The sequence below is a fragment of the Aythya marila genome, assembly GCF_965140915.1.
Source record: "Aythya marila genome assembly, chromosome: 3".
Classification (NCBI taxonomy): Eukaryota; Metazoa; Chordata; class Aves; order Anseriformes; family Anatidae; genus Aythya; species Aythya marila.
The window spans coordinates 13,847,031-13,874,011 of record NC_139044.1 but is presented as its reverse complement, the minus strand read 5'-3'; the positions used below and the strand labels follow the sequence as shown (position 1 = coordinate 13,874,011).

At 38.7% G+C, this 26,981-nt stretch overlaps 2 protein-coding genes across 5 annotated transcripts in view; one reads left to right on the top strand and one right to left on the bottom strand.

Annotated features, from left to right (window-relative positions):
- POLR3F (RNA polymerase III subunit F) overlaps window positions 1-23,089 on the bottom strand; it is a 25,576-nt gene extending 2,487 nt beyond the window's left edge. Inside the window, exons 1-11 of one of the 4 annotated variants that reach the window (XM_082757465.1) lie at window positions 22,859-23,089; window positions 13,038-13,124; window positions 9,386-9,510; window positions 6,741-6,853; window positions 5,907-6,024; window positions 4,517-4,584; window positions 3,464-3,531; window positions 2,582-2,694; window positions 1,864-2,007; window positions 1,007-1,114; window positions 77-268 (exon numbers count right to left, since the gene is read on the bottom strand). In XM_082757465.1, the coding sequence (XP_082613591.1) occupies window positions 77-268; window positions 1,007-1,114; window positions 1,864-2,007; window positions 2,582-2,694; window positions 3,464-3,531; window positions 4,517-4,584; window positions 5,907-6,024; window positions 6,741-6,817 (888 nt within the window). In that variant the 5' untranslated portion in view covers window positions 6,818-6,853; window positions 9,386-9,510; window positions 13,038-13,124; window positions 22,859-23,089. Of the gene's footprint in view, window positions 1-76; window positions 269-1,006; window positions 1,115-1,863; window positions 2,008-2,581; window positions 2,695-3,463; window positions 3,532-4,516; window positions 4,585-5,906; window positions 6,025-6,119; window positions 6,186-6,740; window positions 6,854-9,385; window positions 9,511-13,037; window positions 13,125-22,858 lie in introns of those variants that run through there. The other 3 variants (XM_082757464.1, XM_082757466.1, XM_082757467.1) reach the window with 3 other exon arrangements.
- DZANK1 (double zinc ribbon and ankyrin repeat domains 1) lies at window positions 7,271-26,981 on the top strand (the record flags this gene model as incomplete). The annotated part of the gene is made up of 20 exons (XM_082757463.1): window positions 7,271-7,379; window positions 8,081-8,201; window positions 9,443-9,557; window positions 9,941-10,037; window positions 10,835-10,959; window positions 11,512-11,597; window positions 11,926-12,043; window positions 12,988-13,101; window positions 13,398-13,490; window positions 15,118-15,240; window positions 16,267-16,431; window positions 17,027-17,255; window positions 19,971-20,074; window positions 22,215-22,289; window positions 23,201-23,297; window positions 24,447-24,535; window positions 25,659-25,739; window positions 26,099-26,226; window positions 26,465-26,539; window positions 26,764-26,981. 20 exons carry the CDS (start codon window positions 7,271-7,273, stop codon window positions 26,927-26,929), a joined length of 2,310 nt encoding a protein of 769 aa, XP_082613589.1. The 3' UTR covers window positions 26,930-26,981.

The following is a 26,981-nucleotide window of genomic DNA, read 5'->3' as shown; positions in this document are numbered from 1 at the left end:
ACTGGCTGACCATTTAAAAGGTTTTACCCAAAATTTGCATGCACCCACATATTCACATACGGAATTTGTTACTTACCGGGCAGAGTCCGCAGGGTGTCCTGACTAACCCAGTAGGTTGCAGGAGAGGACTGACAGCTCTGTACAACTTCATCTGTCCATCCACGCTGCCTACCGTCCCTTCCTTTGCAGCAATAATTGTCATCTCCACTTTTCCATCATATATTAGTGTATTTAAAATGGTTTCAATGTCTTCCATTGACAATTCTACCTAAGAAACAATTAGTAAAATAAATACAATAAAGACGTGCCAGTAAGTCCTGCAAGGAGAAAATGAGAGTAAATTCCGTAAGAACTCCAAATCGTTGTTCAAATCCTTGGAGTTCTAACCTAGCCCAGATGAAGACACAGTTCTTACTGGGCACTTTATGGGGTTGTGCAGATACAAAAAGAAAAGCAAACAGGTGTCCTTCCTCCTAGGCACCTTTGAATTACACTAGCCTTGATTGGCTAAAAAAGATTTTCCTATGCGCCTCAAGTATCTGCATCAGCCTAGCATGGAACATTTCTAGTCTTACAGCAAAACAACTGTGGAAGAAGTCAGAAGTAATGAAGGTATGTCTGTTGATGGTGACCATTAATGGCATTGTTGTTTTATCCTTCTTTCCCCCTAAAATTGCTTGAAGCACATAGGCAAACTTGGAAGAAATTATAAAGTTTACCCCAGGTGAGAATGTTAAATGAAAACTGATTCCAGTTGCCATCTGCAAGGATTCGAACACTAACATTTATATATCTTTGAAAACCCACATGTACAAACTATCCTGGAATCCCATACAGCACCACTGACACTCCTTGAAAAGCAACAGTGCAGCAAAACCCACCTCCATTTCAGTAACTGCAGAGCACTAAGGCACTTATCAGCCCCTTGCCAGATTTGCAGGACCTAACTCCTGTACCTAGCCATGTACTGAGAACTTTGAGAGAAGTAATACAAATCTGTTCTGACCTTACTGATGCCCAGTTCACAGATGTACTTCCACACCTCATGGGATGATGCAAATGAGCTGTTCCTCTGTATCATGGGGTTCTGTTTGCTCTCTCGAGCTGCTTCTGCCTGAGGGAAAAAAACAAAGACGAATTCTCATCAGTACTCATTGACAACAGCTTCCTTCACAGTCCAGTTTCAGGCAGACTGAAAAATAAAAGTTAGTTTGCAAACCATTTCTGGGACTTCTTTTTTTTATTTAAAGTTATGTCCTCAAGATTGATATATGTGAGATAATGCAGTGCACATCCAAATGTAAGTTTCATGTCAGTTAGCGTAAAATTGCAGGGTAATTTAGATTGATATGAAGGAATATCAGCATCTGGTGTTTTGTTGACACAAAAGTTTCTGCTGTACCTATCACATTGTTTATTTATTTAACAGATAAATGCTGCAATCTGCCTAGGACTTGTTTACTGGAGAACATGATTCTATGGTTAAGACTAAAGAAAATTGTCTTCCAGGCACAGCTGCCTGTCTAGAGCCTTTAGTCTCTCTGAAATGAGCAGCCCTGAAGGGAAAAAAAAAAAAATGCTGTTTTGTTTGGTCCTGTGTCCTTTGCTGCCTAGCTTGTCATTGGAGTTTGAAGGTAGGTTTCACTCCCTCTGAAGGGTGCAACAATATGCATTGTTAAAATGCAGTATCATCACACTTGCTGTGACAAACAAAAATCCAGCACAGATTTGCTGATCCAGTTAAAACAATGGGTAACACAGAAGACACAATGGAAAACTTAAGCCTTGTCCATCACTGGTTTTAGAAATAAAAGAATTACTTGCACAATATAAATGGACGATTGGTTTAGCAGTGGCACTCACCTTACTCTGTAGAAATTTAAAACATTGTTGATTTAACACCTCCACAAATTCAGACTCGAAGTCTTGGTCACTGTACCAGGCCCCACCAGTCACTGAGCGGTCAGGCTGCAGGTTATACAGCATGTACACCTTCTTTTTGGATGCCTGTTAGAGAAAAGTACACAGCTCTTAACCGCTAAGAAAAGAAGATTTAACAAAGTATCTACAGAAGAAATGGTTTACTGCACCTAAAATCTAGGGCACAGAACTGGCTCAAGCTCTCATTAATGTGTTTGACCCTTAGGTAACATGGACATAAAGAAAAGATTCATACGTTTAGACTCCTCATCATTTTATAATATACTGTTAGAAGAGACAATCCCACTAACAATGCACACACAGTTCAAACATCATAAAGATGATCTCCGAATTTAATTTTTAACCTAATTCCCCTCCACTGGCAAAGGAGGGCAGAAGAAGAGTATCTTTACAGGAACTTATGTATTTATTACTTAATTAGATTATTAATCAGTTTGTTAGTGGTATGCTGAATATTTAGCAAACATTATGGCCTCTTACATCTGGCACACCTCAAACATTCATTCTAAAGGTGGAGAGTCCAGCATCAGTGCATAGTCAGTGACCAAGCTGGTGCCAGAACAAAGCTTCTCTGCACCCAGTCCCCTGTTCAAACATGGAGCTAACATCTGAAATGGTTAAAAAGTCACAAACTACTCACTGCTACAGATTTAACTGCTTTAATTAGTTTCTTGCTTTCCAGGTTTTTCAGTATCTTGTTGATCTCTGTTAAAGGCAGATTACTTTTGTATCTGATGTCCCTGCTCCAAATACCTGTTTAAAAACAGAGAAATGAACAGAAATTAATTACAAGAAACAGCCACTTGTTTCTGCAAGTACTCACAAACCAAAAATCACAACACAGCATTGCTTGACTTGCTTGCCAGCCATAGGATGTATTTCTGATTCCTATGACTCCCAGAAAAAATTAAAGGAAGAGTTAGAAGAGGATGAACAAAAATCAACTGACAAAACAAAACACACATGGCAGCACCACCAAATTGTCCTTTTGCCCTTTATTCCTCCTCTGAGAGCTCTTAAATGCAGACCCCATTTGACTGGTAACATGAATAGATCAAGTAAACATTCTTGCATTTTTTAGATAACTACTATTTCCTACAACATCAACATAAAATACAGCCAGTTCTACCTGCCATCTCTAAAACAGAGTGTGCAAAGACTTCTAAGAAAGCACAGTTACTAGTAGTAGTTTCTGCTGGCAGTACAGCTGTTAAACCCCATACAGATGGCAAGTTTTACTTTAAGTAGTGAGTGTTCTGCACAGATTCCTCAGTTCGAGTCCCATAAATAAGTCATAATTCATAATCTGAAAGAGGCCCCAAAAAGCCAACTAGGAGAGGTTGTTATTTTAATAGAGAAATGTGTCTTTCTTTGCTTTTGAAGGGGAATATTAGCTACAGACTCGTTAAGGGCACTCTAGATTTTATATTTGTATTGTCTGGACAAGCACTTAAAAGTTTGGACAGGAACAGTTTCATAAACAGAGCTAGTACCATTTACGGTTATGATTTATTTGAACTACCTTTGTTGCCTGCATCTTCTATAATTTGGTAAACCAGCTTCTCTTGATTGTCGGAGCCTTTCATTTTACTGTAAAGTAGAACAGACAGCCGGATTTTTAAAAGGCCCAAAGTCTGAAAGTTTTAACCTGAAAACAAATACAATAATAAAAAAAAAAAACACGATGCACAAAGAAGAAAATCTGCACAATAAACCAGCCATTGGCAAATATAATATATGACACTAAACCTCTCCGGATCAATCCAAGTTTGCCAGTGAGAAGCCACAGTAAAGAGAAAAGAGCCTAATTTGAAAAGAAACGTGAGTAAGCCAGAGTTACTCAACTTGTCATAACAATGGGGAATTGAAAGCCACGTACTAACACAACTGTGGAAGGTCAAACAGTCACAGAACAGAGCATAATTTGAATAATCTGTTTCTGGAAGGAATGTCTACAAAGGGATAGTAGAGTGCTACCACCTCTAAAACAGAACTTTTCACTCGGCTGAGAAAACCTGAATGCATTGGAAAGAGAGGTTGAGATGCCTGTGTTGAGAATAATTTTGAAGGATCTTTCTTTCTAAAATTAAGTCTGGCACCTCTTACTCACATAGTCATCACAAAACATGGTTTGAAGGTACTTTTTAATAAATCAACTAACGAGCATGAACAGCAGATCAAGTGGTCTCCTGGAACCTCTATAAATGTGAGCACTGCTCAACCAACATGAGCCATGAGGAAGACCACAGAACCACAGCTGCAGGTGGTATGGTCAAACTTAAGCTGGATTTCACCTGAGCATAAACATCTGCTTGCACAGATCACTTTGACAGCTCAGGAACTCCACTAGCACATCACAGGGGGAGTTCCATGATAGCCTCTGTTCAGTACAAACCACTAAAACAGTTTCCAGGTTCATCTCAGGGGAGTTAAATACTTGTTTTAGGAAGGTACACTTAAGTTCTGTAACATTCCTGTTACAGAATCTACGTTAAATTGTTTGGTGGCTTCTCAGCAATGAGGCACAAGCGTCAGAATTGTGTTCAAATATTTATTCAACAAGTGTGAGGCTTACCTTGCATTTTGAGACTCTTTAATTCTATACAGGAGACCTGCATTGCTTCTGAGAAGGTCCAGTTGCCCCTAGGAGAAACAGACACAGCATGTATACTTTCCTTCAAACAGCTTGTTTCAGAATTTGGCAAAAATTCTTCTTAACTTATAAATGAAAAAAATAAATAAAGACTTCTGAATAAAAAAAAAAAAAAAAAAAAAAAGAGGAAGTTTAACATTTCTATCTGCTGGACACAATGATACTGTTAAGGCTCTTTTTCCCTATGAGTATCCATTTATCATTAGCTATCAGAAAAAAATAAAAATAAAAAAAGAGATACAGTTCCAGCCTCTTCCCACAATATCTGTGTACATGCTGTTCTTTCTCCTAAATTTTACTGTTGTACAAGGAGCACCAAGTTCTTGTATACATTTCTCTTGCTTCCCAACAAAATAATCGCATGGCCATCCAGAAAAAAAGTTAGTGCTCTACTGAACACGGGTTTCAAACAGTTCTAATTTCCAGTAGCAAAGGTTGTTTTCTTTTTTGTTTGGTTGTGTTGTTTTGTTTTTTGCTTAAGTATTGATCACTAGAAAACCGACAGCCAGGACTGAGAATTACTAGCATCTCATACACAAAAGACTTGTCCTGCTATGCCTTAGCCAGGCAAATTCCTATTTCCTGTGTTTTTAGAAAGAGACAATTAGACAAGTTGAAGGACATGCATATAACATCATTAGTTAACATTTGCTCTTCTGTTGCTATTTGATCCCTTCCCCACAGTTACAGTCTTGTTTCTTACAGATTTGGATTATATAATTGAATGGAGCTCTCACTTCAGGACGATCCCTCTCAATGCTTTTCTACAGAAGAAATACTTGCAGCTTGTCTCCCAGATGCTTATTAAGGCCTAGCTCTCACCGCAGCTCTTTTCCCTACCATAAGGCACTTACTAGATCTCCCCCTGCATCCTACTCCCCAGGACATGTATTTTAAACAAGTTTTAGAGACTTAGCTGTCTTTGAAGCCTCACTCTGAAATCTGGACAACCAATTCAAAAACTATTGAACAAAAAAGCTCACAGCCAATGTCCTGATACACATATTGATAAATAGGAAAAACAAAATGAGGTAGGTTAGGTTACTTCCAGCACCAGGCCTTGTTATCACTGTGACTAACCCCACAGTAACTTTCTGTTACAGAACAGAACCAGTAAATTTTGAGGTATGTTTAATTGGTTATGGGGACCCTAAGTGGTTACGGCAACCAAAAAGAAACTGTGCTAACCATAAAATGACAGCAAACGCCACTGACTCCAATCAGCCCCGTTTTGGCAGGCTGCCACCACGCAGCCCGTCCGTACGAGTGGCGCCGGGTGCCTGGAGTACCGGGGGAGCTCTGCAGGACCTACCATGGAGAGCAGCCTGTTGATGGCCATGGCTCGCTGCTGGGCTTCCATGTGGGGCATGTCATTCTGGATCACCTGGTCGGTGATGCCGTGAGGGAACTGGTGGCACAGCTCGATTATCCTGCGGCAGGGAGGAGAGCGAGGTTAAAAAACCCTATCCTGCCACATCCGAAAGGCTGGGGGCGGGGATGGAGGGGCGAGAAGAGCGGAGCTCACCCACCGGCTCTCGATATCCACCGGGTCGGGCGCCTCCGGCTTCACCCGCACCTCCGCCATGGCGCCGCCGCGGCGCGCAGCGATGGCGTCGGAGCCGGGCGGGGAGCGAGGGGCGGGACGGGGCGGTTGCTAGGCCGGGATGGTGGCGTCTGTGGTAACATGGGGGGGATCGAGTGGCGAGGGCAGGGATCGAGTGGGGTGGGCAGGGGTCGGTCGGAGTGAGCAGGGGCTGTCTGCGTGCTGAGGGGTGGGCAAGCCTCTGCTCCGGGACCCAGTGTGAGGGGATGGAGCGGGGCTGTGTGGTGCGAGGAAGGGACATGGGGGCCTGGTGAGGCTGAGGCTGCCTCCTGTGACCTGTGCTGTCCCCCTGGTGGGCTCCCACCATACTGACCGGGGACCCTGTGCTTCTGCCCTAGGTGTGCGCCAAGAGCTGGTGAGGCTTTGAGGAGAGCTGGTCACAGCCCCCGATGTCAGGTAGAGGTCTGATCTGCACGCCCTGAGGTGACTTTGCCACAGGGTGCATGCAGCACAAGAGAGCTTTGGCTGAGATAATGACATCATACGTAAATTATGATAAATTAAGTTTGGCATGTGCTTTATAGGTATATTTTCAATGCATACCACAAATGAGATAAGCTTAAGGAATAGCTGTCTCTAGCCCTCTTCAGGACATCTTCTTGCATTGCCCTGACACCCATTCAGGTGGCCACAACAAAACAGGTAGCTTGTTCTTCCTGCAGAGAAAATGACACCATATATTTAATGATTAGGGTCAGGATACTGCACTGTTCCCTCTTAGCATGTATCACTGACGTATGATGCTAAAGCTTTTTCTCTTGAATACTTGGAAGTCAGACATGAGCAAGGAAAGCTGAAGTGAAATAAAGGCAACAGAACTCGTCTCAAGCTTTGTTCGAGGAGAAAATGTCAAAAGTGTGATGATGGTTAGGATCTTATTCTTTTTCAATGTGAAAAATATATAAATATTCATGAGTGAGCAGTTTAAAGTATCCAGTGTTCTCTCTCCTAAAAGAAACAAATGAAGATGAGGAATTACATTAAAAGACCACATTTTTTAATGCATTCTTCTGTCAAGAAAAAATATTGTCAGCCTTTTTGTTTTTCTGTTTTAAAGATCACTGGTGAGAAAAATGACAGCGGGCTCTGTCTCAGTTCCTCAGGTCATACCACTTCGAATCCCTCTTCCAGGGAAGGCTAAACATGAAATAGATACAAATACTCTCGTAGAAATAAAATCAGGTACGAATAATAGCTTTGACTCTATGTAAAACATTTTCTTATGTGACCATTTGAAACTTTTTTTTATCATACGTTTATGAATAACCACTTCCCTGAGTAACTTATAAAATTAACTGTGTTTTGATACACCAAATACACTTGCACTTGATTTTATTAATTCAAACAATGTCATTGACATGGGGGTTATTCCTCTATGTTAGCGGTCTTAATTGCTTTCAAGATCAAGCTCTTTAAGTTGTTGCATTTTGCTGTGACTGCAAAAATAGCACTTGAAAGTAGCCTGTGCTAGGCTCACCCTAAAGGACTTCCTTACAATTCCACATTTCATCATAGGAGAAAATATATTTTTTTGTTTTTAGAACGGATGAGTTTTTGCAATGTTTCCCTACAAAACCATTGTACAGCTACTTTAAGAAGAGAAATACTGCTTACAATTGAAATTGTATTCATTTAGTAACCAATTTTTCATGGGAGAAACAATTTTGGTCATGAACCAATTTTTCATGGGAGAAACAATTTTGGTCATGAACTTTCAGTCATTTATACAACTGCTTTATTCTGTTTATGGGAGAAAAATCAAGCACGGTAGAGAGGATTTCCAGAGGCGTGGAGTTTGTTTTTATTACAGCTTTCACACAGTTTAGCTAATTACTCTCTCTGTCTTTCAGATACACCTGAGGTCTCCATTTATTATACATTAGATGGAAGTAAACCAGAACCCAATAAGAAACTTGGCTATGGAGAGCATAACACTTTTAAGTATAGAAGTCCTATCATACTACCAGTTGGGAAAATCATGGTCAAGGCACTTGCAGTTACAAAGTAAGTATCCTGGTTTCTTTTACTTTTATTTTGTCAGGGGATTGATATCCCAGCAGTGGCTTAGAGCCATATTGTTTAAACTACCCTGTATTTGGAAAATGAGAGACAACTCTTTCCCCAACCAGCTTGCAGCCTAAGTGATCTTTATGGGTGCACTGTCTTCACTTTCTCATAACACTTTTTATTCAATGTTTATGGGGATGGATTATCCAGAATCTTTATATTCTGTGACATGGATGTAGGCCAATGATCCATAGAGGCTGTGGGTGAGAGATTAATAAAATACATTGTACTCAGAGTTCATCTGTCAACATGATCAAAATGCCAGAGGGACTACTGTGGTATTTTCTGCCATCAGAAGTCATCCAGCGATTCAACAGATTTAAAAAAGCTGGTCTTCCCAGGAATTTGCATAGTCGCTAAGGAAGGAGCACAGAATGGCAGACCCCACAGCTCAAGAAAAATGTTGCATGCACAAGAGTAAAAATGCAACATTCCAGAGATTTTGCTACACAGACACTGACTTTCTCCTAACTTCATGCCTAGAGACAGGAAATACATGCATTCTCTGTTGTATTTTTATCCTGTTTTTCAAAGGGGACAGAAATACCCAGTCCAGTTGGGAATCTGGACTTGCTGTTCTCCTCTATTAGCACCTACAGGTAGCCTGTTCTTATATCTGCACTGGAATATTACAACATTATATTCCTTGTGCAGGGACATGCAAAAGGTAGGCCTCGATGTATTTTCTTGTATCACTACCTGGATTAACACTTGTTTCCAGTATGTTTTCGTTAAGACATTTTCAGGTGGGAAAAATAGATGCTCTAGAATGACAGTAAATCCTAAATGAATGGTTTGGACATTTACAAGCCTTTTAACATTACTGCTGTAATTTAAGAAATGCTTGAGAAATACAGTTGTTACATCAAATGAATAGTGTGCTACCTGGTGCTTGGCTGGGAAAATGAATATGGTATTATGAATGGAAGAAAAGTCTGGCTGTCCTCTATTTTCTGCAATTCTGGCAAACAGTAATTACCTCAGAAAGCAGACACAGCAGTATCAGGAGTTTTACAGGTAAAAGATTTTGAGGGATTAAAATACTAATACATTTTATTGATAACTTGTTGTGCTCACTTTTAACTTTAAATAAAAAAGAACCATGTTCACCAATTACTTACTTTTTGCTGCACATGGCTTCATGACATGTATATAGCTTTGTGAACATTGATTTTCAGGGACTGCAGGGAGAGTACTGTTGTAACAAAGGTGTTTCTGGTAGAGTACAAGCAACCAAACATCTTTTCTGTTGAAGACAATGACAAGAATTTCCTAAAAGCTGTCACCACACAGGCAAGTTTTAACAATTGTAACCCCTTGTCTGAATTTAAAGAGTTGTATGTATGAGATTACTTAAAGATTAAATCTTGATAACCTATACTTTTTATATACTTAATTTTCCCTGTTTGTCCATCTTTGCTGCCTCAGTCCTTTTTGTAATACTAAAAGTTCAAGGCAACATATTTTCTTTTTTTTCCACTGGTCTTTCTTGACCAATTCATTTTTAAAATGCATTTATAATTTAAGCTTTTCAAAGTCTTGCACTGAAATAAGAACCTTAACCTTTAAAAATGTACCTATAACTTTAAAATCCTAACAAACACCTATAGAAAAAAAGGATTAGAGCAAATATATATGTATATATTGCTTGGAATTCAATTGGAATTACTTTTTAGGAGAGAGAAGATGGATTGTTTACTACAAAGTCAAAGAAAAATGGAATGAACAGGGAAATCAAACCTGCCTGGAGTGAAGCACCCCAAGATTTTCAAGGTGTGGTGTTACTTCATAAAGCTGAAATATACTTCTCTCTTAGCTGAAAGTAGACAGGGTAAGGTTTTCATCTTATATCATTATTAAAATACAGGTCGTTTCAAAACCACCTCAAAAGACTAAACATCTTTTGGGAATTCCAATTTCCAGTTCTTAGCACTGCAAACAGAGAACAAAAATTGCCTTTACACATATCAAATTGCCTCTTAAAAACATTTTAAAAAAGGTTGTTCAGTTTGAGCAACATAACAAAGCCCCCGTTTGTGCCAGAAAATGCTGTTAAATTGATTGGATTGCAAATCCTTTACAGTTTTTTTTTTTTTTTTTTTTTTTTTTTTTTTTTACTGATATTTGAGTGTTGCCAGCAGTAAGATTCCAAAATAAATACACAAAGCAAAAATGAAAGCTTGACCCAGATTTCCTGTATAAGGGCTTTTATCCCATGGTCACAGGAATGGGAGTGTTTAAGAATAGGGAATCACATTAATGTTTACGAATTAATTTACTCTTATAAGATGGATTTTTTGACAATGTAGGAAGGAAGAAAAGCCTAAACAGAGAAAAATATAAAAGTATGCTCTTTTAGAGAGGAATGAGGTTTCTTCTAGTTTAACTTCCTGTAATTCCATGGAGTTTGTTTTAACCCAAAATATGGATTTGAAAATAATTTTGGAATAATGACTAGAAATATGCTTGCCTATTGGGACATAAAACTTGAGAGCATATAATGTTCATGTTAACATATATCTTAACTCCATGAAGTGAATGACAGTGGAATAACAGGTTTGTAATTTTAGACTTGGAAACAGAAAAAAAGACTTATCGCAAGTCCCTGCAAGGACCACAGCTCCTGAACTGCCATTTGGAAACAACAGGATGCAGAGAGGAATCCATCTCAGCACTACCAACAGAGTCATTACAGGCAAGCAGAGGGGTGTTGAATTAAAACATAACAGTCTATCAAAATAACTGAGCTCTAAAAAATGCAAAGATTTGAAAATTTGTGATCGTTTTCATATAATCTCTCAGAAGCAAATACTTTGGACTGTGCTGTATGGCACTACTTTGAATGTATAGGTAATGACACGCTGGAATAGGGATGCCCGAAGCAGTACAGAGTTACCAATAAAGACAAAATGAGGCAAGGCAAATTAGCAATGCCTGCATTCCTACTAATCCTCTTCTAATACATTACTGAATCTGCAATTAGCAATATATAAAACTTAAGATCTAGTAATGCTCACTTGGAAGTAAATATTTTTTTGAAGAAGAATTAGAAGAAAAGGATGTGGGTCCTTAAAACAGCTAATGGGGGAATCAAGATGCAGTAGATGCTCTTTAATGCACTGCATTTCAGTGCACTTTAACTCAAATAACATGTCTTTAGCTGAATCTGTTAGATGCAATTGTGTGTATCTTCTATGCATTTTGCAAACATTAGCTAATTAATGCTAAAGAATTGCCTTTTTTTCAGTTTGCTACTTCTTCTGTGGTGACTAGCCGAAAAAGCTTAGCAAGCACACAGGTGGCAAGGATCCAGAGGGAGACGAATTTCCTCAGGTAAGTGACTTCTGCTTTTAACATCTTTGTCCTTGGAAGGTAACAGAGCAATTGCTACTAGCAACCAAGTTGATAATACTATGAGACTCTATTAAAAATTAGGAAAGACAAAGCAGATACTGGCTTATAGCAGCAGAATATGATCTAGTTTAGTGCTTTGAAAATTCTCTCTCATATATAACTTTATTTTCATATCAGTGTTTAATGTTATAAACTTTCTTACCATCCTTTTAAAAATTCCTAACGCTTGTACGATCACAGGAAAAGCTGTCTTTTCAAATTAGAAAAAATACCAAAATATGCTCAGGTAGTTTGCTCTTATTCTCAGATGTGCACACTGTTCCGCACCTCGCTTGTCTGACCCCTTGGCTCACTTCTGCCAGGAATGTGGATCTCCTATCCCACCTGTGCCAGTACGTCAGTTCCCGCCCCCTGAAGGAGCACAGGTCAGCAAAAATCATAACACAACAAATCCTCTTCATAGGACCAACCTTCCTCAGCAAACTACATATTCATTATTTAGTCACAGTTTCTTTTAGGGAGTTCTGCTTGTTTTGTTTTAATTTGTTTTGTAACTTCAGCAGTGGGTCCAAAGTAATTCTTAAATGATGGGCAAAACTAACCATGGATTGCTTCAAGTGCTATATATTTTAATAAGGATAACATCAAAAAGGTAAATTGTGTTTTATTCACTTCTGTTGGGAAACATCACCAAATTCAGCTTCCTCTTCGTCCCGCAACAACAACCACTACATCTTCAGGATCTGCATGTGCATCTTATTCCAGTGCTGAATAGTGAAGTTAGTGACTAGTGCTTGTGTCATAGCTGTAGAAGATCCATCTAGTTTGCCTGAAGATTTTAACAGCGGTATGCATGCATATGCAAGAGCACCCTGAGTTTTTACAGTGATGCCTGTCTTCCGTGATCTCTTCTCATGAAATAGTAACCCTATCTAACACGTCAAAGGTGATTTTTTTTTTCTGTATCCTCAAAAAGATGTCTTGTCTGGGACAATGCTGTAGTCTCAAGTGATGACTGAAAATATTCAGCACCTCTTTAGATGAGGTTCATAGTTAGAAGGATTTGAAATACCTACACACATATTATGGTAGCATTTAAATCTACTGAAAAATAATTTAACACCTTTCTGGCACACGATAGTCATCACTAAAGCATTCTCTTTCTGGTTGTCTTTGTGATTTCTCAATAGCCTTTGACCTCTATATCAATATTATTTTCCTGTCAATTGCTGTGTTTACAGTGACTGCTGCTGATGTAGACTTTAATAAGCAAAATATTGAAAATCTCACGATAACCATAATGATCTCATGATAAACTTAATGATCTCATCACAGTCCTTAATAAGGTATAATGTGTCTTTTCTTTCAGATGGCACCATGTCTTGAATGCAGACATCTCGTGCCAATGAATACACCCACCTGCATTGTATGTGAGTCACCAATAGCTCCACAGCTGCAGCCCCAAACCAACATCTGCTTGAAGGTAATTGACGAAGCAATCTGAAACTAATGTATAAAAAGGTCTGGAGTTACTGATGACAGATCTCCCAAGTGACCTGTACCATAGCTTAAACAAAACTGGCACCAAGATACACAAATTTGTGATGACTAGGCAATATGGCTTAACTAAAACCTAACTCCACAGCACAGACTTGAAGGATCTCTTCTATCTGCAGAGCTGAATAACCACAGTACTTTCTGTGATCGAGTCCTCTTCTTATTATTGTTGCTAACAGTTTTCAAATACCATGTGAAACATATTCTTTTTCTATTTAAAAGGGCAAAGTACTTTGTCAGGCATGCGGCACAGGAAATCCTCTTCACCATAAATATTGTGTGACTTGTGAAAGCAAACTGCCTGAAGCACAGATGGTAAGGCTTCTTGCATCAATTGCAGTTGGGTTACCCAAGTCAAAACATAAAGTTATTTTCTTTTGAAAAATGAATTACTATCCCTTTGTGCCTTTTTACAAAAGCAGAGAATCCCTCCCACACGCCATGTTCCAGACCAGTACTCTCACTGATGTGCCATCACAAATACCAAGCTAAATATTACAAATAAACCCTATACCTCCAAATTTCTCCTTTGGAAGTCAGGATTGCAAAGCTCAGAATGCACTTAAAAAAATAGGGACTCTTTGGGAGTCTTGCTGATATCCAAATAATTAGTTGCAATACAGAACTCGAGTAGATACATCCAAAAGATCATTCTCACTCATCTTGATTACTTTATGAAAACAAAATAATCTTTTACCTTATTTTTGTTAACTCAGTTTGCTGCTGCCCCTATGCACATACAGCTACTGTGCTTGTATTTGTCAGTGATTCTGCACTGAGGGGAGAAACACAATAAATGTTCCCCGTAAAATTACTGTCTGTTTCAACTCCCAGTTTAGCTTACTTATTGGATTCCTTGCTAAAAAGAGGTCTTATATAAAAAGCTTAAGATATATTTCACTTAGGCCACATTTCAGCCAGTGAATTTCAAAGTGAATTTCAGATGAAATCTATCCTTGTTTAAAGAAGATAATCATGTATTTAACTGCTTCACTGAATGCAGATGTGAATGTGTAACCACATAAAGTTAGGCATATGACTTTAATGGCGAGCTCTGTAGAAGCTAAGAGAAATTTCACTGCTCACTGAATTACTATTAATAGCGATCACAAATGTTACTAGTTATAGTGATTAATTAGTAATTAGTGATGACCAATAACAAGTCCTGAATAATTGATCATTAGTAATGAAACTGGTTACTATTAATTATTATTAATGACCATTAAGTACTATTAATGGTTATAAAATAATTTAGACTAATAACATGCTTGGACTTATATCCCTGTTAGACTCCTGAGGCAAAACCTAACAAAACATTTTAAGACTTGTTTGTCCTAGCTAGGATCAACCTCCAAGTTTCAGCTGCAAAATCTGTTTTCTTTTGTATACCCATATAAGTTAATTGTAGTGGGAAAACTAGGTAATATATAACTTGTACGAGGTAAAAGGGTACAAAAATATTTATGTAGCAAATATCAAACTGGGAAAAAAAAAAACTTGTTTTCTGAACACACTCTTCCCACCATACCACAACAAAGACTTTAAAAGGTAATAAGAAAAATAGCAGTTGTGTTTTGGATTTGAAAATATAAGTTTGCCAGCAGAGCATCCTCCCTGTTTATTTCAAGTGTACTTACACATGGGGCCATATTAATAAAGTACTCAATATAAATTAAGGACACAACTGATAAGGAAATAAATTTTTTGCACTTATTCCTACTAAAACAATCAAACAAACAAATTAATGCCACATTTTACAGTGCTTTTGAAATGTTGCAAGTTAGATCAAAATCAGTCTGTTGCTTATTCTACATTGAAATAATTCTTTTAGACTGCACATTATTTTATCAAAGTTGCTTAATTTTCTATTTTGCCTTAGTTAGCTACTGAACTTTTCTTTATAAGAAGTAGTTTCTGCCTGATGTTTGTTTTGTTTTACTAGCACGTGCTTCAAAGAGATACCCCCCCACCTTATAGCAGCCAGCAAGGGAAGACAATTTCCTGCTCAAAATGCAATCGTGTTAACCAGTGTGATGCTCGTTTCTGTGACTGGTGTGGAGCCAAGGTACATGCTGTTGGTGTTTGCGTTGACAAATCTGGTTTTACTCATCTATGAGCTGAAACACTTTCAATCTTCACAAAACTCTTATCAGTTAGTACATAGTTTATTATTATCAAAATACTTGCTTAAAGCACATAGGATAATATAAAGAAACATTAAATGCTCAGGTTAATTAAAAACTTCTTGACCCTACTTTTGTCAATGACTTAGGGTTTTAGAGATGTAAATAAATTGCTGTGGGGCCAACGAGCATTACCTCATTGCATCAGATAAGATGCAATAGCTGTGTACTCCACCAAAGTAGCTTATCCATCAAAGGCTAAAGCATAGGCTAACCTAACTCAAGCTTTCCCACAACTACGCTGGGCCATGATCATCTGTACAGGGAATTACCAGAGATAAGATGATAAATGTGGTTCTTTTGGCTGAAGACCTCATTAACTTCAGTAAAGACAAGTGTTTTATCAACTGATTCTCTGTTGAGTTTTGCATGGTACAACCAACGTGAACATTTTCTTTGGACATGTATTTTGTTTGTAGTGTTTCAAGGTAACATCACACTGGTGGAGAATAACATTTTTTTTTTTAACGTGAGCTGAGTCTACATAAAATTTTAAGCACTCCCCTGCATGCATGCACAATTATTGCTATCTATACTGTTCCAGGAAAGCTCAAAAGCTTAAACTGGAAGAATTTCAGTCAATATTTGGTATTAGAGCACCACACTAGTAATGACAGGGTTTTGACAAAGAACATAAATGTTTTTGGAAGTATACATTAAAAATAATATACCAAAATAGTAAATCTGTCTGGAAAAAAATGTTTGCCTCCTTAACACAGTGCTGAGATCACTAAAGATTCACTGTCTTGCATCTGCCGGTGTGTTAACAGTCTGGTACCCTAGTTACTATTCTAATCACTTTAGGTATTCTTATTTTGCTTCCTTTTAATTTGTGTCATTGTTTTTATCTCTCCTGAACTGCTCATCGTATGTTTCTGTAGTAACAAGTATTTCATTAAACTTTCCAGCCTGATCCTCCTCCGTGCTACTTTTCTTGTTTCAAGTGTGGTACAGACAACCGTCCATATGCTCGGTTCTGTGCGTTTTGTGGTGTTTACATAGAGCCTCCATCAAGGGTGAGCTCCCAGAATGGAGTTCTCATGGATGCTGGGGACTCGCTGAGGTTTTCTGAGGTAAGACACACAGTATTACAAAGCCAGGCTTGAACACAGCTAAAGGATAGGCCAGTCCACTACTGGTATAAATCAACACAGCTTCTTTTTTAAGATGTTTCTGTGAGAATTCTGAACCAAAACCAAGCATATGTTTATTCTGAGAGCCATTTTCTGCAAAAATGTAGCCTTAGCCAAAGGCTTTAAAAGCCTCATTCTAAATATCAAAGTGGGAAACTAGCCGTTTTTCAAAAGTTTTCATTCTGTAAGTATTTTATCTTACTACTCATGAATTACTGTGTCCTACTAATACAAAGTAATCCTTCATGCATTGAAAACTGTGTTTTAAGAAGAGACCATAACACTTAGCAAGGACAGCTAAGCGGCCTGATTCTTCTGACAGTCATGAAGAGTTTTGCTTTCTTGAATATTTGTGATAAATCACATCATCGTTACTGATTGGTAATGATAATCAGTAATGGTTAATGATTCTCCCTTGTAGCTTTGTCATTCTTTACAATTTTATACTGTTTTAGTTTATTTTTGCGTGTAAGCCATTTAATTATATCTACTTATTTTACTTACACTTTTTCTTCCCCTCCACACTCTCCCACAGACTAAACCACTTCAAGCTCAAGTTGCCTGGCAGTCTCTTCCTATTTCCTTGTCCAAATCAAGGGTAGATCTAAAAGAAACAGAAGATAAAGGAACCCAAACCATTGGACTTTTTTACCCATCTAGCAAACTGTTGGAAAAGAAGGAACTTGAGCTGATTTTACACAAAGAAAAGCTGGAGAAAATGAGTGATCGTAAGCCTCTCCTGACAGCCATCAGTCCTGGAAAAGGTTAGAAAGAGTTTGATTTTATGTAATCATAAAGGAAAATTCTTACTCAAAACAAAGGTGTGAAATATGACTGTTTTTCTTCGTAAGATTATAGTCTATGGAATGTGCCATCAGCAGGTCATTAACTTCTTTACAAATCTGTCTTTTCAACTGGAAACGCAGTGCCTTAGAAATTAGATCACCGATCTCCAATAATAGCTAAAAGAAAGCCTGTCAACAATCATCAAAGTTGTGGCTAACGAGTCCTGTACACTTTTCCTAGCTTGCTAGTAGTTTGATTTTTTTCAGATCCCACAAGATCAGGGGCATGCGTGTCCTATATTTGAATTGGAAACCACTAAACAACCCCTATTCCATGCCAAAAGTTAAGTTCGGTTAGTACTGCAATAGAGCCTGCTGGGAGTATTATTTAACAAAACTCTGATGTGCTGGGGGTTGTAGCACTTGAAAAATACGATGAGACACGTCTACGTGAAAAATCTGTTTGGAATGCTGTTGTGAAATAAATGATATAAGTCTTGGAAGCAACACAAACTAAAACAGAGAAACGGATTCTTAACGGCATTACAAGAAATAAGGGTTGGTAGAAATTTTGAGAGCTCTTGTAGTCCCCTTTTTCCGTCCCCCTAAGGTATCTGTCTCACTGCAGAGACCGTCCATGCGGGGACTACTGTATCACTACTGCAGACTGCTTTGTTTTGCAGTTGCTGGTTTGGTCAGCAGGAGTTCTTTGTGGAATCAGTTGACTGCTGTCAACCCCTCAGGCCGTTATCAGAGTTATTTATCTCTTGGGTGCTAATGAATGTTAGAATTTCCTGTTTTGACTCTGTATATAAATATGAACGTGATGCACTTTTGCTTTTTAAATTATTACTAGAGAAATTTTTTTTCCTACTCGCTTGCTCTGAAATGTGGCATGTTCTCTTGGAGACATGACTGTAGGAAATAAAACATTTGACTCAACTCAACATGTGAGAGAGCTTAATCTATTCAGAGATCATAAAGGACTGGCCTACAATAATACTGAAAAAAAAAAAATAGTAACACTAAACATTCATGTGTCTCTGTCAGAAGTCCAGCTCTTGACTTGTAAGAGAACTCCTTTTACTAGGAAAGGTTGGGAATAAATTCTGTTTTTGTCCTACACCAGACTTGTTAATTTTTTTCCAGTTAGAAACATCAACTTTGTTGAAGGTGCACTGTGTAATGTGTTCTCCTTCAGACACTGCCAAGGCCTGGGAAATATATTTCATTCTATAAATCAATAAATGTCTGCTACAGTCAAGTATTTCCTGCTGCTCTATTTCCTTGATGCTAAGCTGTCTAAAGGGCTTGACACTACATATATCAACAAGACCATATGCTATCACACCAAGAAATCTTGTTTATATAGGCCAGATAGGTCTGTTTTTCTTGAATTCAAATAGTATCAGACATTTGATATTAAAGTTATTAAATGCAAGTGATTTAATAAGCAATTTGTTGTTGCTGTCCTTGACCATATCAGCCATTAACTAACCTTCTCTTTTGTGAGGATCAAAAATAAACTGTTAGGACAGGGTGAAATAACAGCAGTACCAAAATACGAATCCTCTGACGTGTACTATATTTCTTTCTTTTTGCTGTATTTTCATTCTGTTCTGGAGCTAAGTCATCTACCAGGTAAACTTTACAAAGATACCTCCCCTTTTCCACTCTAACAATCTGTAAATCAGTGTGATCTAAGTGTAAACAACAGCATGAATTGAAGTATTCTATCAACACTGCCCAAAAGCCTTTTAGATGTAATAAAAAGTCAAAAGAGCAAGAATATGTTCCTGGCCATCTGGATTTTTTTTTTAATGAAAGGAAGCTGAGGACCTAGGCTAGTCATCAACCAGTTTATTGCAAATAATACTGACATCCCTGGAGGGATCACTCATAAGGTAGTACCATAGCTTAGATTTTTAATTAGTATTTTCAACTTGTATTCAACTTGTTTTTACAATTTATGTTGCTTTGTGGGTCAACCATCCTTCTTTTTTATATTCCTTAAAGCTGCCTGACAACTAAGACTTGTGCTTTTAGTTTGTCATAATTTCTACCAGCTCTGACTTAGAAAGAGTCCTCCAAGCACAGAAGTCCTTGTGCACTTGTGTTTTCTCTTGTAAATGTCAGAAAGCAGCGCTTCTGACTTGGCTTCTTTTCACTGTTATGAGCTTCACTTACCGTGAGGGGACAGGTAAGGTCAGAGCAACTTCACTGTGTAAGCTAAACAAGATTACCTTGCCTACCCAATTTATTTACAACAAAATAAATCATATGCTGTACTTCCCATAAGTGTGCTCAAAAATAGATTTATCCTGATAACAACCATTTAAGAATGAGACCAAGACCTTTTCTTTCTTTCTCTAATGAAAACAGAAAGCTGCTGTGAAAGTAGTTGTATGATAGATGCAAAAACTCTGAATGGCTTAAGCTGAGTTTTGAATACAGGACGTATGCAACAAGTGTTTCATGCCCTGTACCAGCATAACAGCGTGGTAACTCTTTCAAAGAGATTCTGACAGGCAAAAGAGCAGGAATGCTGAAGCTTTTAACACGCTCTCCCATATAAAATTGAAATGTATGCAGTGAAAATCTGCTATTTTTTTAAATCATTTAATCAAATGAGCAGAAGAAATGTTAACCACAATCTCAAGGATTTTTTTGTCCTGCTTAACTCTCTCTGATCAGGTTACTGGAGAAAGCAGCTGGATCATGTCTGTGCTCACCTTAGAAGCTACGCCCAGAACAACCTTGAATTCAGAGCACTGATTGGAGAACCTCGAATGGGAAAGGTAGGAAGGGCCTTGTGAGTAATATCTTCCCGTGAAGTGTCATGAGAAGAACATTTTGGCTGCTAGATAAACACTAGAAAAATACATACCTATGTTTTCTTTAGACCTAAACTTGTTTATATGTGGGGATGTTTGTTTTTGTTGTTCCATTTCTTTCTTAGTCTTTCACTGAAGATTTTTTTCTGCTTTCTTTTTAATATGGCAGTTTCTTTTCTTCTCTCACCTCACAGCTGTAAGAGAAGTGATAGAAGCCAGAAAGCTCTTGCTCAGCTGCTTTTACAGAATCCTGCAGCAGGCAATCAAGAAAAAGAAGAGCCAACTGACATCTGTGTAGTTGGTCAGTTAAATAAACCCTGCTAGAAATTGGATTTAGATGATATGCTTGCCCCAACTTAGAGCTAGATTACACCAGCAGATAGCAGCAATTCTCTTTGGTTATATAGCCTACTTCTAATGTAAACTATACCAGTAGTGGAAGAGTGTATTCCTTCCATACTGGAGACCTGGTCTTCAGTGCACCAACCTGCATTAAAATGATTTAAAGGGTGATAGCAACCAAAGGTGGCAACTGGAGACCCTGTCTAAACAGTCCTAGAAGACAGGGCTGGAATGACTGAGAGATCATTTGGTCCCTGTCCTGAGAGAGGAACAGCTCTGCCTAAACGGTTCCTGACAGATGTTTGTCTTGAAGCTTTTAAAATTCACCAACAATGGAGATTTCACAATTGCCCCAGGCAGTCCATTTCTGCGCTCAATTATCCTTTGCAGTTCAGCTGAAGCACTGTATTGCTTTCTTTGGCAGCCCTGCTGGATTAAGGAGTTGCTTCCCCCCCTCGCTGCTTCCTGGTGATGCCAGCACAACTGCCTGTGCCAATGGTCTGTCTACTGGGATCAATGAACTGACCAAGGCTAAAAATAGTTGGAAAAAAGGAAAGAAAGGAAAAAAAAAGGTGCATCAGCGCTAGAGGAAAAAAAAAAAAAAAAAAAAAAAAAAAGCTGAAAGTAGGATGCAGGCAGAAGTAGGGTTGGCAATTCCTTAAGCTGGCATAGATACTGGGAAGCTCTTTCTTGGTGACTGACCTGAATCTCCCGTTACAGTTTAAACTCACTACATCTTATCCTGACCTGAGAGATACAGCATATCAATCAAAAAAAAGTTATTGTAGCACATAGAAACAACTCTAGAAAAGCTAATGAATACTAAGGATGACAAATGTAATTGGTATTTGGTCACATTATTTTTTTGGGAGGCTTAACAGCAGATATTTTGCATCCAAATTACATCTGAGACCTCTTTAGTACACCAGTGTTCAGAAACTAATGCAAATATAAACATAAAAGATATCTGCTTGGTATAGATGGTACAGGACATGAGGTGTACGTCCACTGCAACTCATTTCCTTTGCCAGAGAATTCGGGATATGCCTGAATCACCTAGAACTGGCTACTCCTGCTGCTTTTCTGGCCTTTTGTCATTCTATTGTCTTGAAATCACTGCCTACAAAAGTAACAGAAGCGCTTCAAAGTAGATGCCAACTCTCTGGGTTCAATGCCTTGTTATCAGTTATCATACAGATTAGAGATAAAATCAACCTTATCTCAGGATTCCCAACCTGCTGCAATATAACATTGTCTGCTTCATTTCAATTCTGTATAATCCCCTGTCCATTTGTTTATATAGCTTGAAGAGCACTCTTGTCAGCACTACACTTTTAAAGATATAGAAAGTTACTTATGTTTTAGTACAGCTTGTACCTCCACGGGCTGGTACAACTAAAGCAGCAGCCACTTCTTCTGGCGTGGGGAATCTTAAGGACCACACAGCCTTTCACACAACTGCAAAATTTGGGTGGAAAAATGACTGCACTTTCATTAAACATAGCATTACCACATCTTTTATGTTAATTTGGCAATTCCATCATTCTGATGTTCCCCGCTAATCAAAACACCACCTGTCCCTTCCTCAGTTAAAGTACAGGTGCCATTTCAGAAACAGGCAAAGGCCACTGTCCGTGTGTGATTTTGTGCATTGGCTCCACAATAAACATCAGCATCCCATCACTGTGACTTATTCCTAAAAATTATGTGTGTCCTTTTTGTAAGAGATACTAACAGTTGCTCGGTTGCTCTTTCCCTACAGATTACTTCTGCTGCCATCTGTGAGAACGACTATCAAGTCACTGTTACCTTAAATTATGCTCTTGCTAGTAACAAGGTCAGTCTGGGGGATGCGGCCGGTTGTAAGGCAGCTGGTCTAAAGCTGTTGCTAGAGCAGTCAGGGTAACACTGATACATTTTCAATTCAGGTCTAAACAAGAAATTCTTTTGTTTGCAAGGTGTTAACTCATCACTTCAGAGAAAAGAATCTTTTTCTTTTCTTTTGGAGCTGGTTGAACAGGTATCTTTATATGATTAAGCCAGACTTCATGGTTGTGTTGCTATCATCTTGCTTTTCGTTAGTTTTCTAGTAATATTGACATTCTTCTTTCTATTGATGTTTAGTCATTCTAGCACCCCTTAGCTCCTGATCTTAGAACCTCCTTTTCTTCAGTCCACATATTGTGCTCTTAAGAAACAAGCTTAGTAATTTTTAATAGTTTGGAGATACCATTTACCAAATCTCCTGTTAACAGTATTCAAACACTTAAATTCCCACCTACGGAATCACCACGTTCCAAAAAACCACCCACATATTCATTTCCAGCTTTTCAAAGATGTAAATCTGCCATTTCAAAGATCCAAAATTAAGACTGTATCTGTTGTGTAGCATCTTAAAAAGCTTACCTTGCCAAATGGTGCCTGAAAAGGCGTATCACATCATTTCACAAGTGAGGAATTAATCAGATTTCTCAGCTGGCAGTGGCACTTCCACTTGGATGAGAATCGAAGCTTTTTTCAGTGAGGTTGTATCAGTTTCTAAAAAATCAAAACAAACTAACACGTAGTTTAGGAAAAAACAGTACATTATGTTGTGTCAAAACAGAGTTTAATTACAGATAATCATGTTTTATGCTAATTTGAGACTGATTTAAAGCCTATATAATTTTTTATTGTTTTGTGCTACTGAGTTTATAACAGCATTGCATGATAGTCTGATCAACTTCCTGCATTTTGATCATCCTACAGGATATTCATACCAGTAAACCAGTGAAATTCAATAATCATTACCTAAATAGCGTAACAGAAGACAGAGATGATCTGGATGGCAGCCAGACTAGTTTTGGTGAGATTCTTTTTCTGTCTTTATGATATAACAAATACAGTAGTCAAGAACAGGGAACTAGTGCTTACAGACTGGGACAGGCACATTAATAAATTGGCACATTCTGCACCTTCCTAAGTTGAAGTCTCAAAATGTGTTTGAGTTGCGATTTCAGCAACGTACAGACTGGCAAAAGTTCATGGGTATGATTCATCTCTAGAGGACAGCTGGAGAGGTCACTAAACTGCAGCCACTGCTCAGTGCAGTGTTTTTATTCTAGCGATAAACATGCTCTGCATATTCTTTTCCAATACAAGCCATAAGCACCAATATCATCTATGTTTGAGCTATGCCAGGGACTTTAACATTGGTATATTTTGTAAAGATAAGAAATGCTGAAATACATCAACTCTAGTTTTCAGAGATGCTTACTATGCATTTCCCATTGATGTCAGTAGCTGCTCAGCCTTTAAGGCAACTCATATGGCACTTTGGTTTCCATTGCATAAATTATTTGTAAATTCAGCATTAGAAAGCAGAAATGCTTCGGGTGTCAGCTGACATTTCAGTTCATGTACATATTGAGGTCACTTTGTGCTTCTACTGTGAGACTTTGCAAACAGCAGTCGGAGCTGGTTTTCCAGACTGCCAGTGATGTGCTTCCAGGCTCCAGTAGCACTAACTCACAGGGTCCCCACATGCTTCACAATTTATCAGCCCTCCTGTGCAGCGGTAGATTGCGTGTCTTAAAAATAATGGACATGCATATCTATTCAAGGTCCTCTAGTCTTGTTCTTAAATATCTGAGAACTAAACAGCATTGAAAAAATTGTGAGGTTTTTGGTCAAAACAATTCATGAATCCAAGTCAAGCCTGTTGAATAGCTGCAGCTAGTTAAAAGACTCAAACCCCCAGAACTCTACATTTCATTGAATCTTAACTTCCAAATAGCAAGTTTCTAAGTCTGCTTGAGTGCAAACCTTTTGTTAAAACCAGTCTGATCTGCAACAAATATTTCATCACTTTCTCTTGTAGAAAGTTTATAAATATTGCCTTCATTTCAGCACAAAATAAAATATTTTTGGATAAATTATTTCCAGATTTTTTTTCCCCCCGAGTTCTTGTTAGGATACTGACTTTGAATTGTTTGCTTGTTTCCCTTTCTGGTAGGCAAAGAAGATCACGATCTTTCACATTCAAGAGGCAAAATAAAGAGAACAAAGTCAAGAACACTTACAGAAAAACAAGATAAGCTCCCTGTAAATATCTTCTGCTGGTACAGAAAAATAAAAGAAATAGATATAGAGCAGCACTAATATGAAGGAGGGCATCCAAGGATAAAAATAGAAAGCTTTTAACACTAACAAGGGAAGGGGGAGGGGGGGGACAGACAAAAGTCCAACTTAATATAAAACCTGAAAAACTGATGGCTGACACTTATTACAAAACTGGAAATAGACAAGCTTTGTTCCTACCAAAAGCTTAATTAGATTGCTCCCCTCGTTTTTTGATCCATTCTGTTTTAACGACACAGCACCAGGTCTAAGCTGTCGCAGACTGATTTTGTTACAAGTTTCTCTAAGAAGCAGCACCAGAAGGAGGCATTGCCATCTTCCCTTGACACCTGGCTCTGATGCCACAGGACATAACCTTAGCTGTGTCATAGCTGCCATTTGCACAGTCTGGCTGAACAAAACCCATACAGCAAGCTTTTATTTAGGTCAGCTCTGTTTTTCATCAAGCTGAGATGCCAGCACAACTACGGGATACCTTAATGCAAGAAGCAAGCTTTATTTCCAGTAGAGACCAAACATCCTGGAAGCATTGCTGAATTAACGTTGTCAGTAATGGCAGAGAATGTTTGAGAGGTGCAATGTGCTGTTATCTAGGTTTGGATCACTTCGCTAACTCAACGGGTGGGAGACACAGAGCTTTGCGATGGGGTCCAGAGAAAAATGCTTGGCCAAGCTATTGGGCTTTTGAAAGGGGAAAGGAAGGAGGTAGAAGGATGGGAAAAAGAAAAAAAAAAGATTTCTGGTTTTAAGATTTGGTTAACTAACTTCTGCAAGGCAAGTATGTTAATTTTCTAAATAAAACACTTCCACTGGTTCTGGAAGCCTCAGACATAGGTGTATCGATGTAAAGCTGATAATTTGCAGATTCAAGACTTGAGGTATTAGCCTGGGTTATCCAACATTTGCTCAGAACCCAAAATTCCCACAGAAGGGTCGTGGGTAATACTGAAGCTCAGCTATATGGCATTGTTCCCTCAGCTGCATTCATACTGTTGTGTGCATTTCCAACCTTTAGTCAAATGCAAAAAGAGTCCACTTGTCTTTTCCCCGCATGAAATCTTAATGGCTGTTTTCTGTGTTTCCACAGCCAGAGTCCAGACAACTGCTGGAAGAACTGGGTCCCCATGGGAAAGGAAGAACCACTTTGATAGAACGGTTGCTCAGAGAAGTAAGTTACTGCTTCACCTTACAGCTCTTTGACCACTTACTGCAATTAACATCAGCCTGGCACACAACTTCAACCTCACGCTTCGGGGGCAACATCCAAGCAGTACAGCAATCTTTAGGTTGAAAGAGCATTTTAAATGAGGAAAAAATACTTTACAGTTATTTTATTGTCCCAGTTTCTGTTTTGCAGGTGTTTAGGGCATCCTCCTCTGGGTTTGGCAAGGCCACACAGAAAGAAAAAAAGATATATGAATGGTGTAGTTTAGGGTAAAGCCTTTTGTATAGCAAAGCAAAGCACAACCTCTACGTTTTGGCTGTGCAGTAAGAAACAGCTTACCTTCCCTCTCCTGCGCATCCCAGGGCGCTGACCCAAACTGCACTGGCGATGACGACCGACCGGCTCTGACAGTGGCTGTCCTAAACAGGCACGCGGAAGCGATCCCTCTTCTCGTGAAGAAAGGTGCTCACGTTGACCAGCAGTCAGGACTGTAAGTGAGCAGTGACTGTACCTCGGGTCTTTTGAAGTTTTACCAAAAAGGTGTTATTTCAGTTAAAAATGCTATTCTATTCAATTCCTTTTCCCATTAACTTAATTCACACACCAAAGCCTATGAAAGAGATCACTGTGACTACTTCTCTATCTTCCTACTCATTTTCTATACCATTCCTTTATGTACCCGGATGGTTTCCTTAGGTATAAGAACACTGCTGATTCCTCCCATGCAGGCACAACAACACCGCCCTCCACGAGGCCGTTCTGCTTGGATTAGAGGGAGAGGAGTGCATCCAAGCCCTGCTACGGTAAGTGTGCAGCTGGGCACCCGCCCACAGCCCACCTGCACGGATCTGAAGGACCAGAGCCTTCCCCAGCCTCAGCACCCTTATTGCAGCTCTGTCCTTGCAGGAAGAGGCATCCAGGAATCTGCAGCGACTCCACATCAACATTTACCTAGAAGCAACTTTACTAACTCCAGTAACTTGAAATGAATCTAAGTAGCTTAACACAATCTGTTCTTTATTTACAGCTGCAATGCAAGCATAAAAAAGAAGAATACAAAAGGGCAATCAGCATATGATTTGGCTGTTACAGATGGAAATAATGAAGTGATTTCATTGTTCGCAAGTAAGCTTGGAGAGGGAATGTTGGATGAACTTACGAAACCCAGGAGCATTGCTCTCATCAGCGTTTGATTGTGACGGCCTTCTCTCCAAAATGGAGCTTGATGTTCTTTGAGGTTGGGAG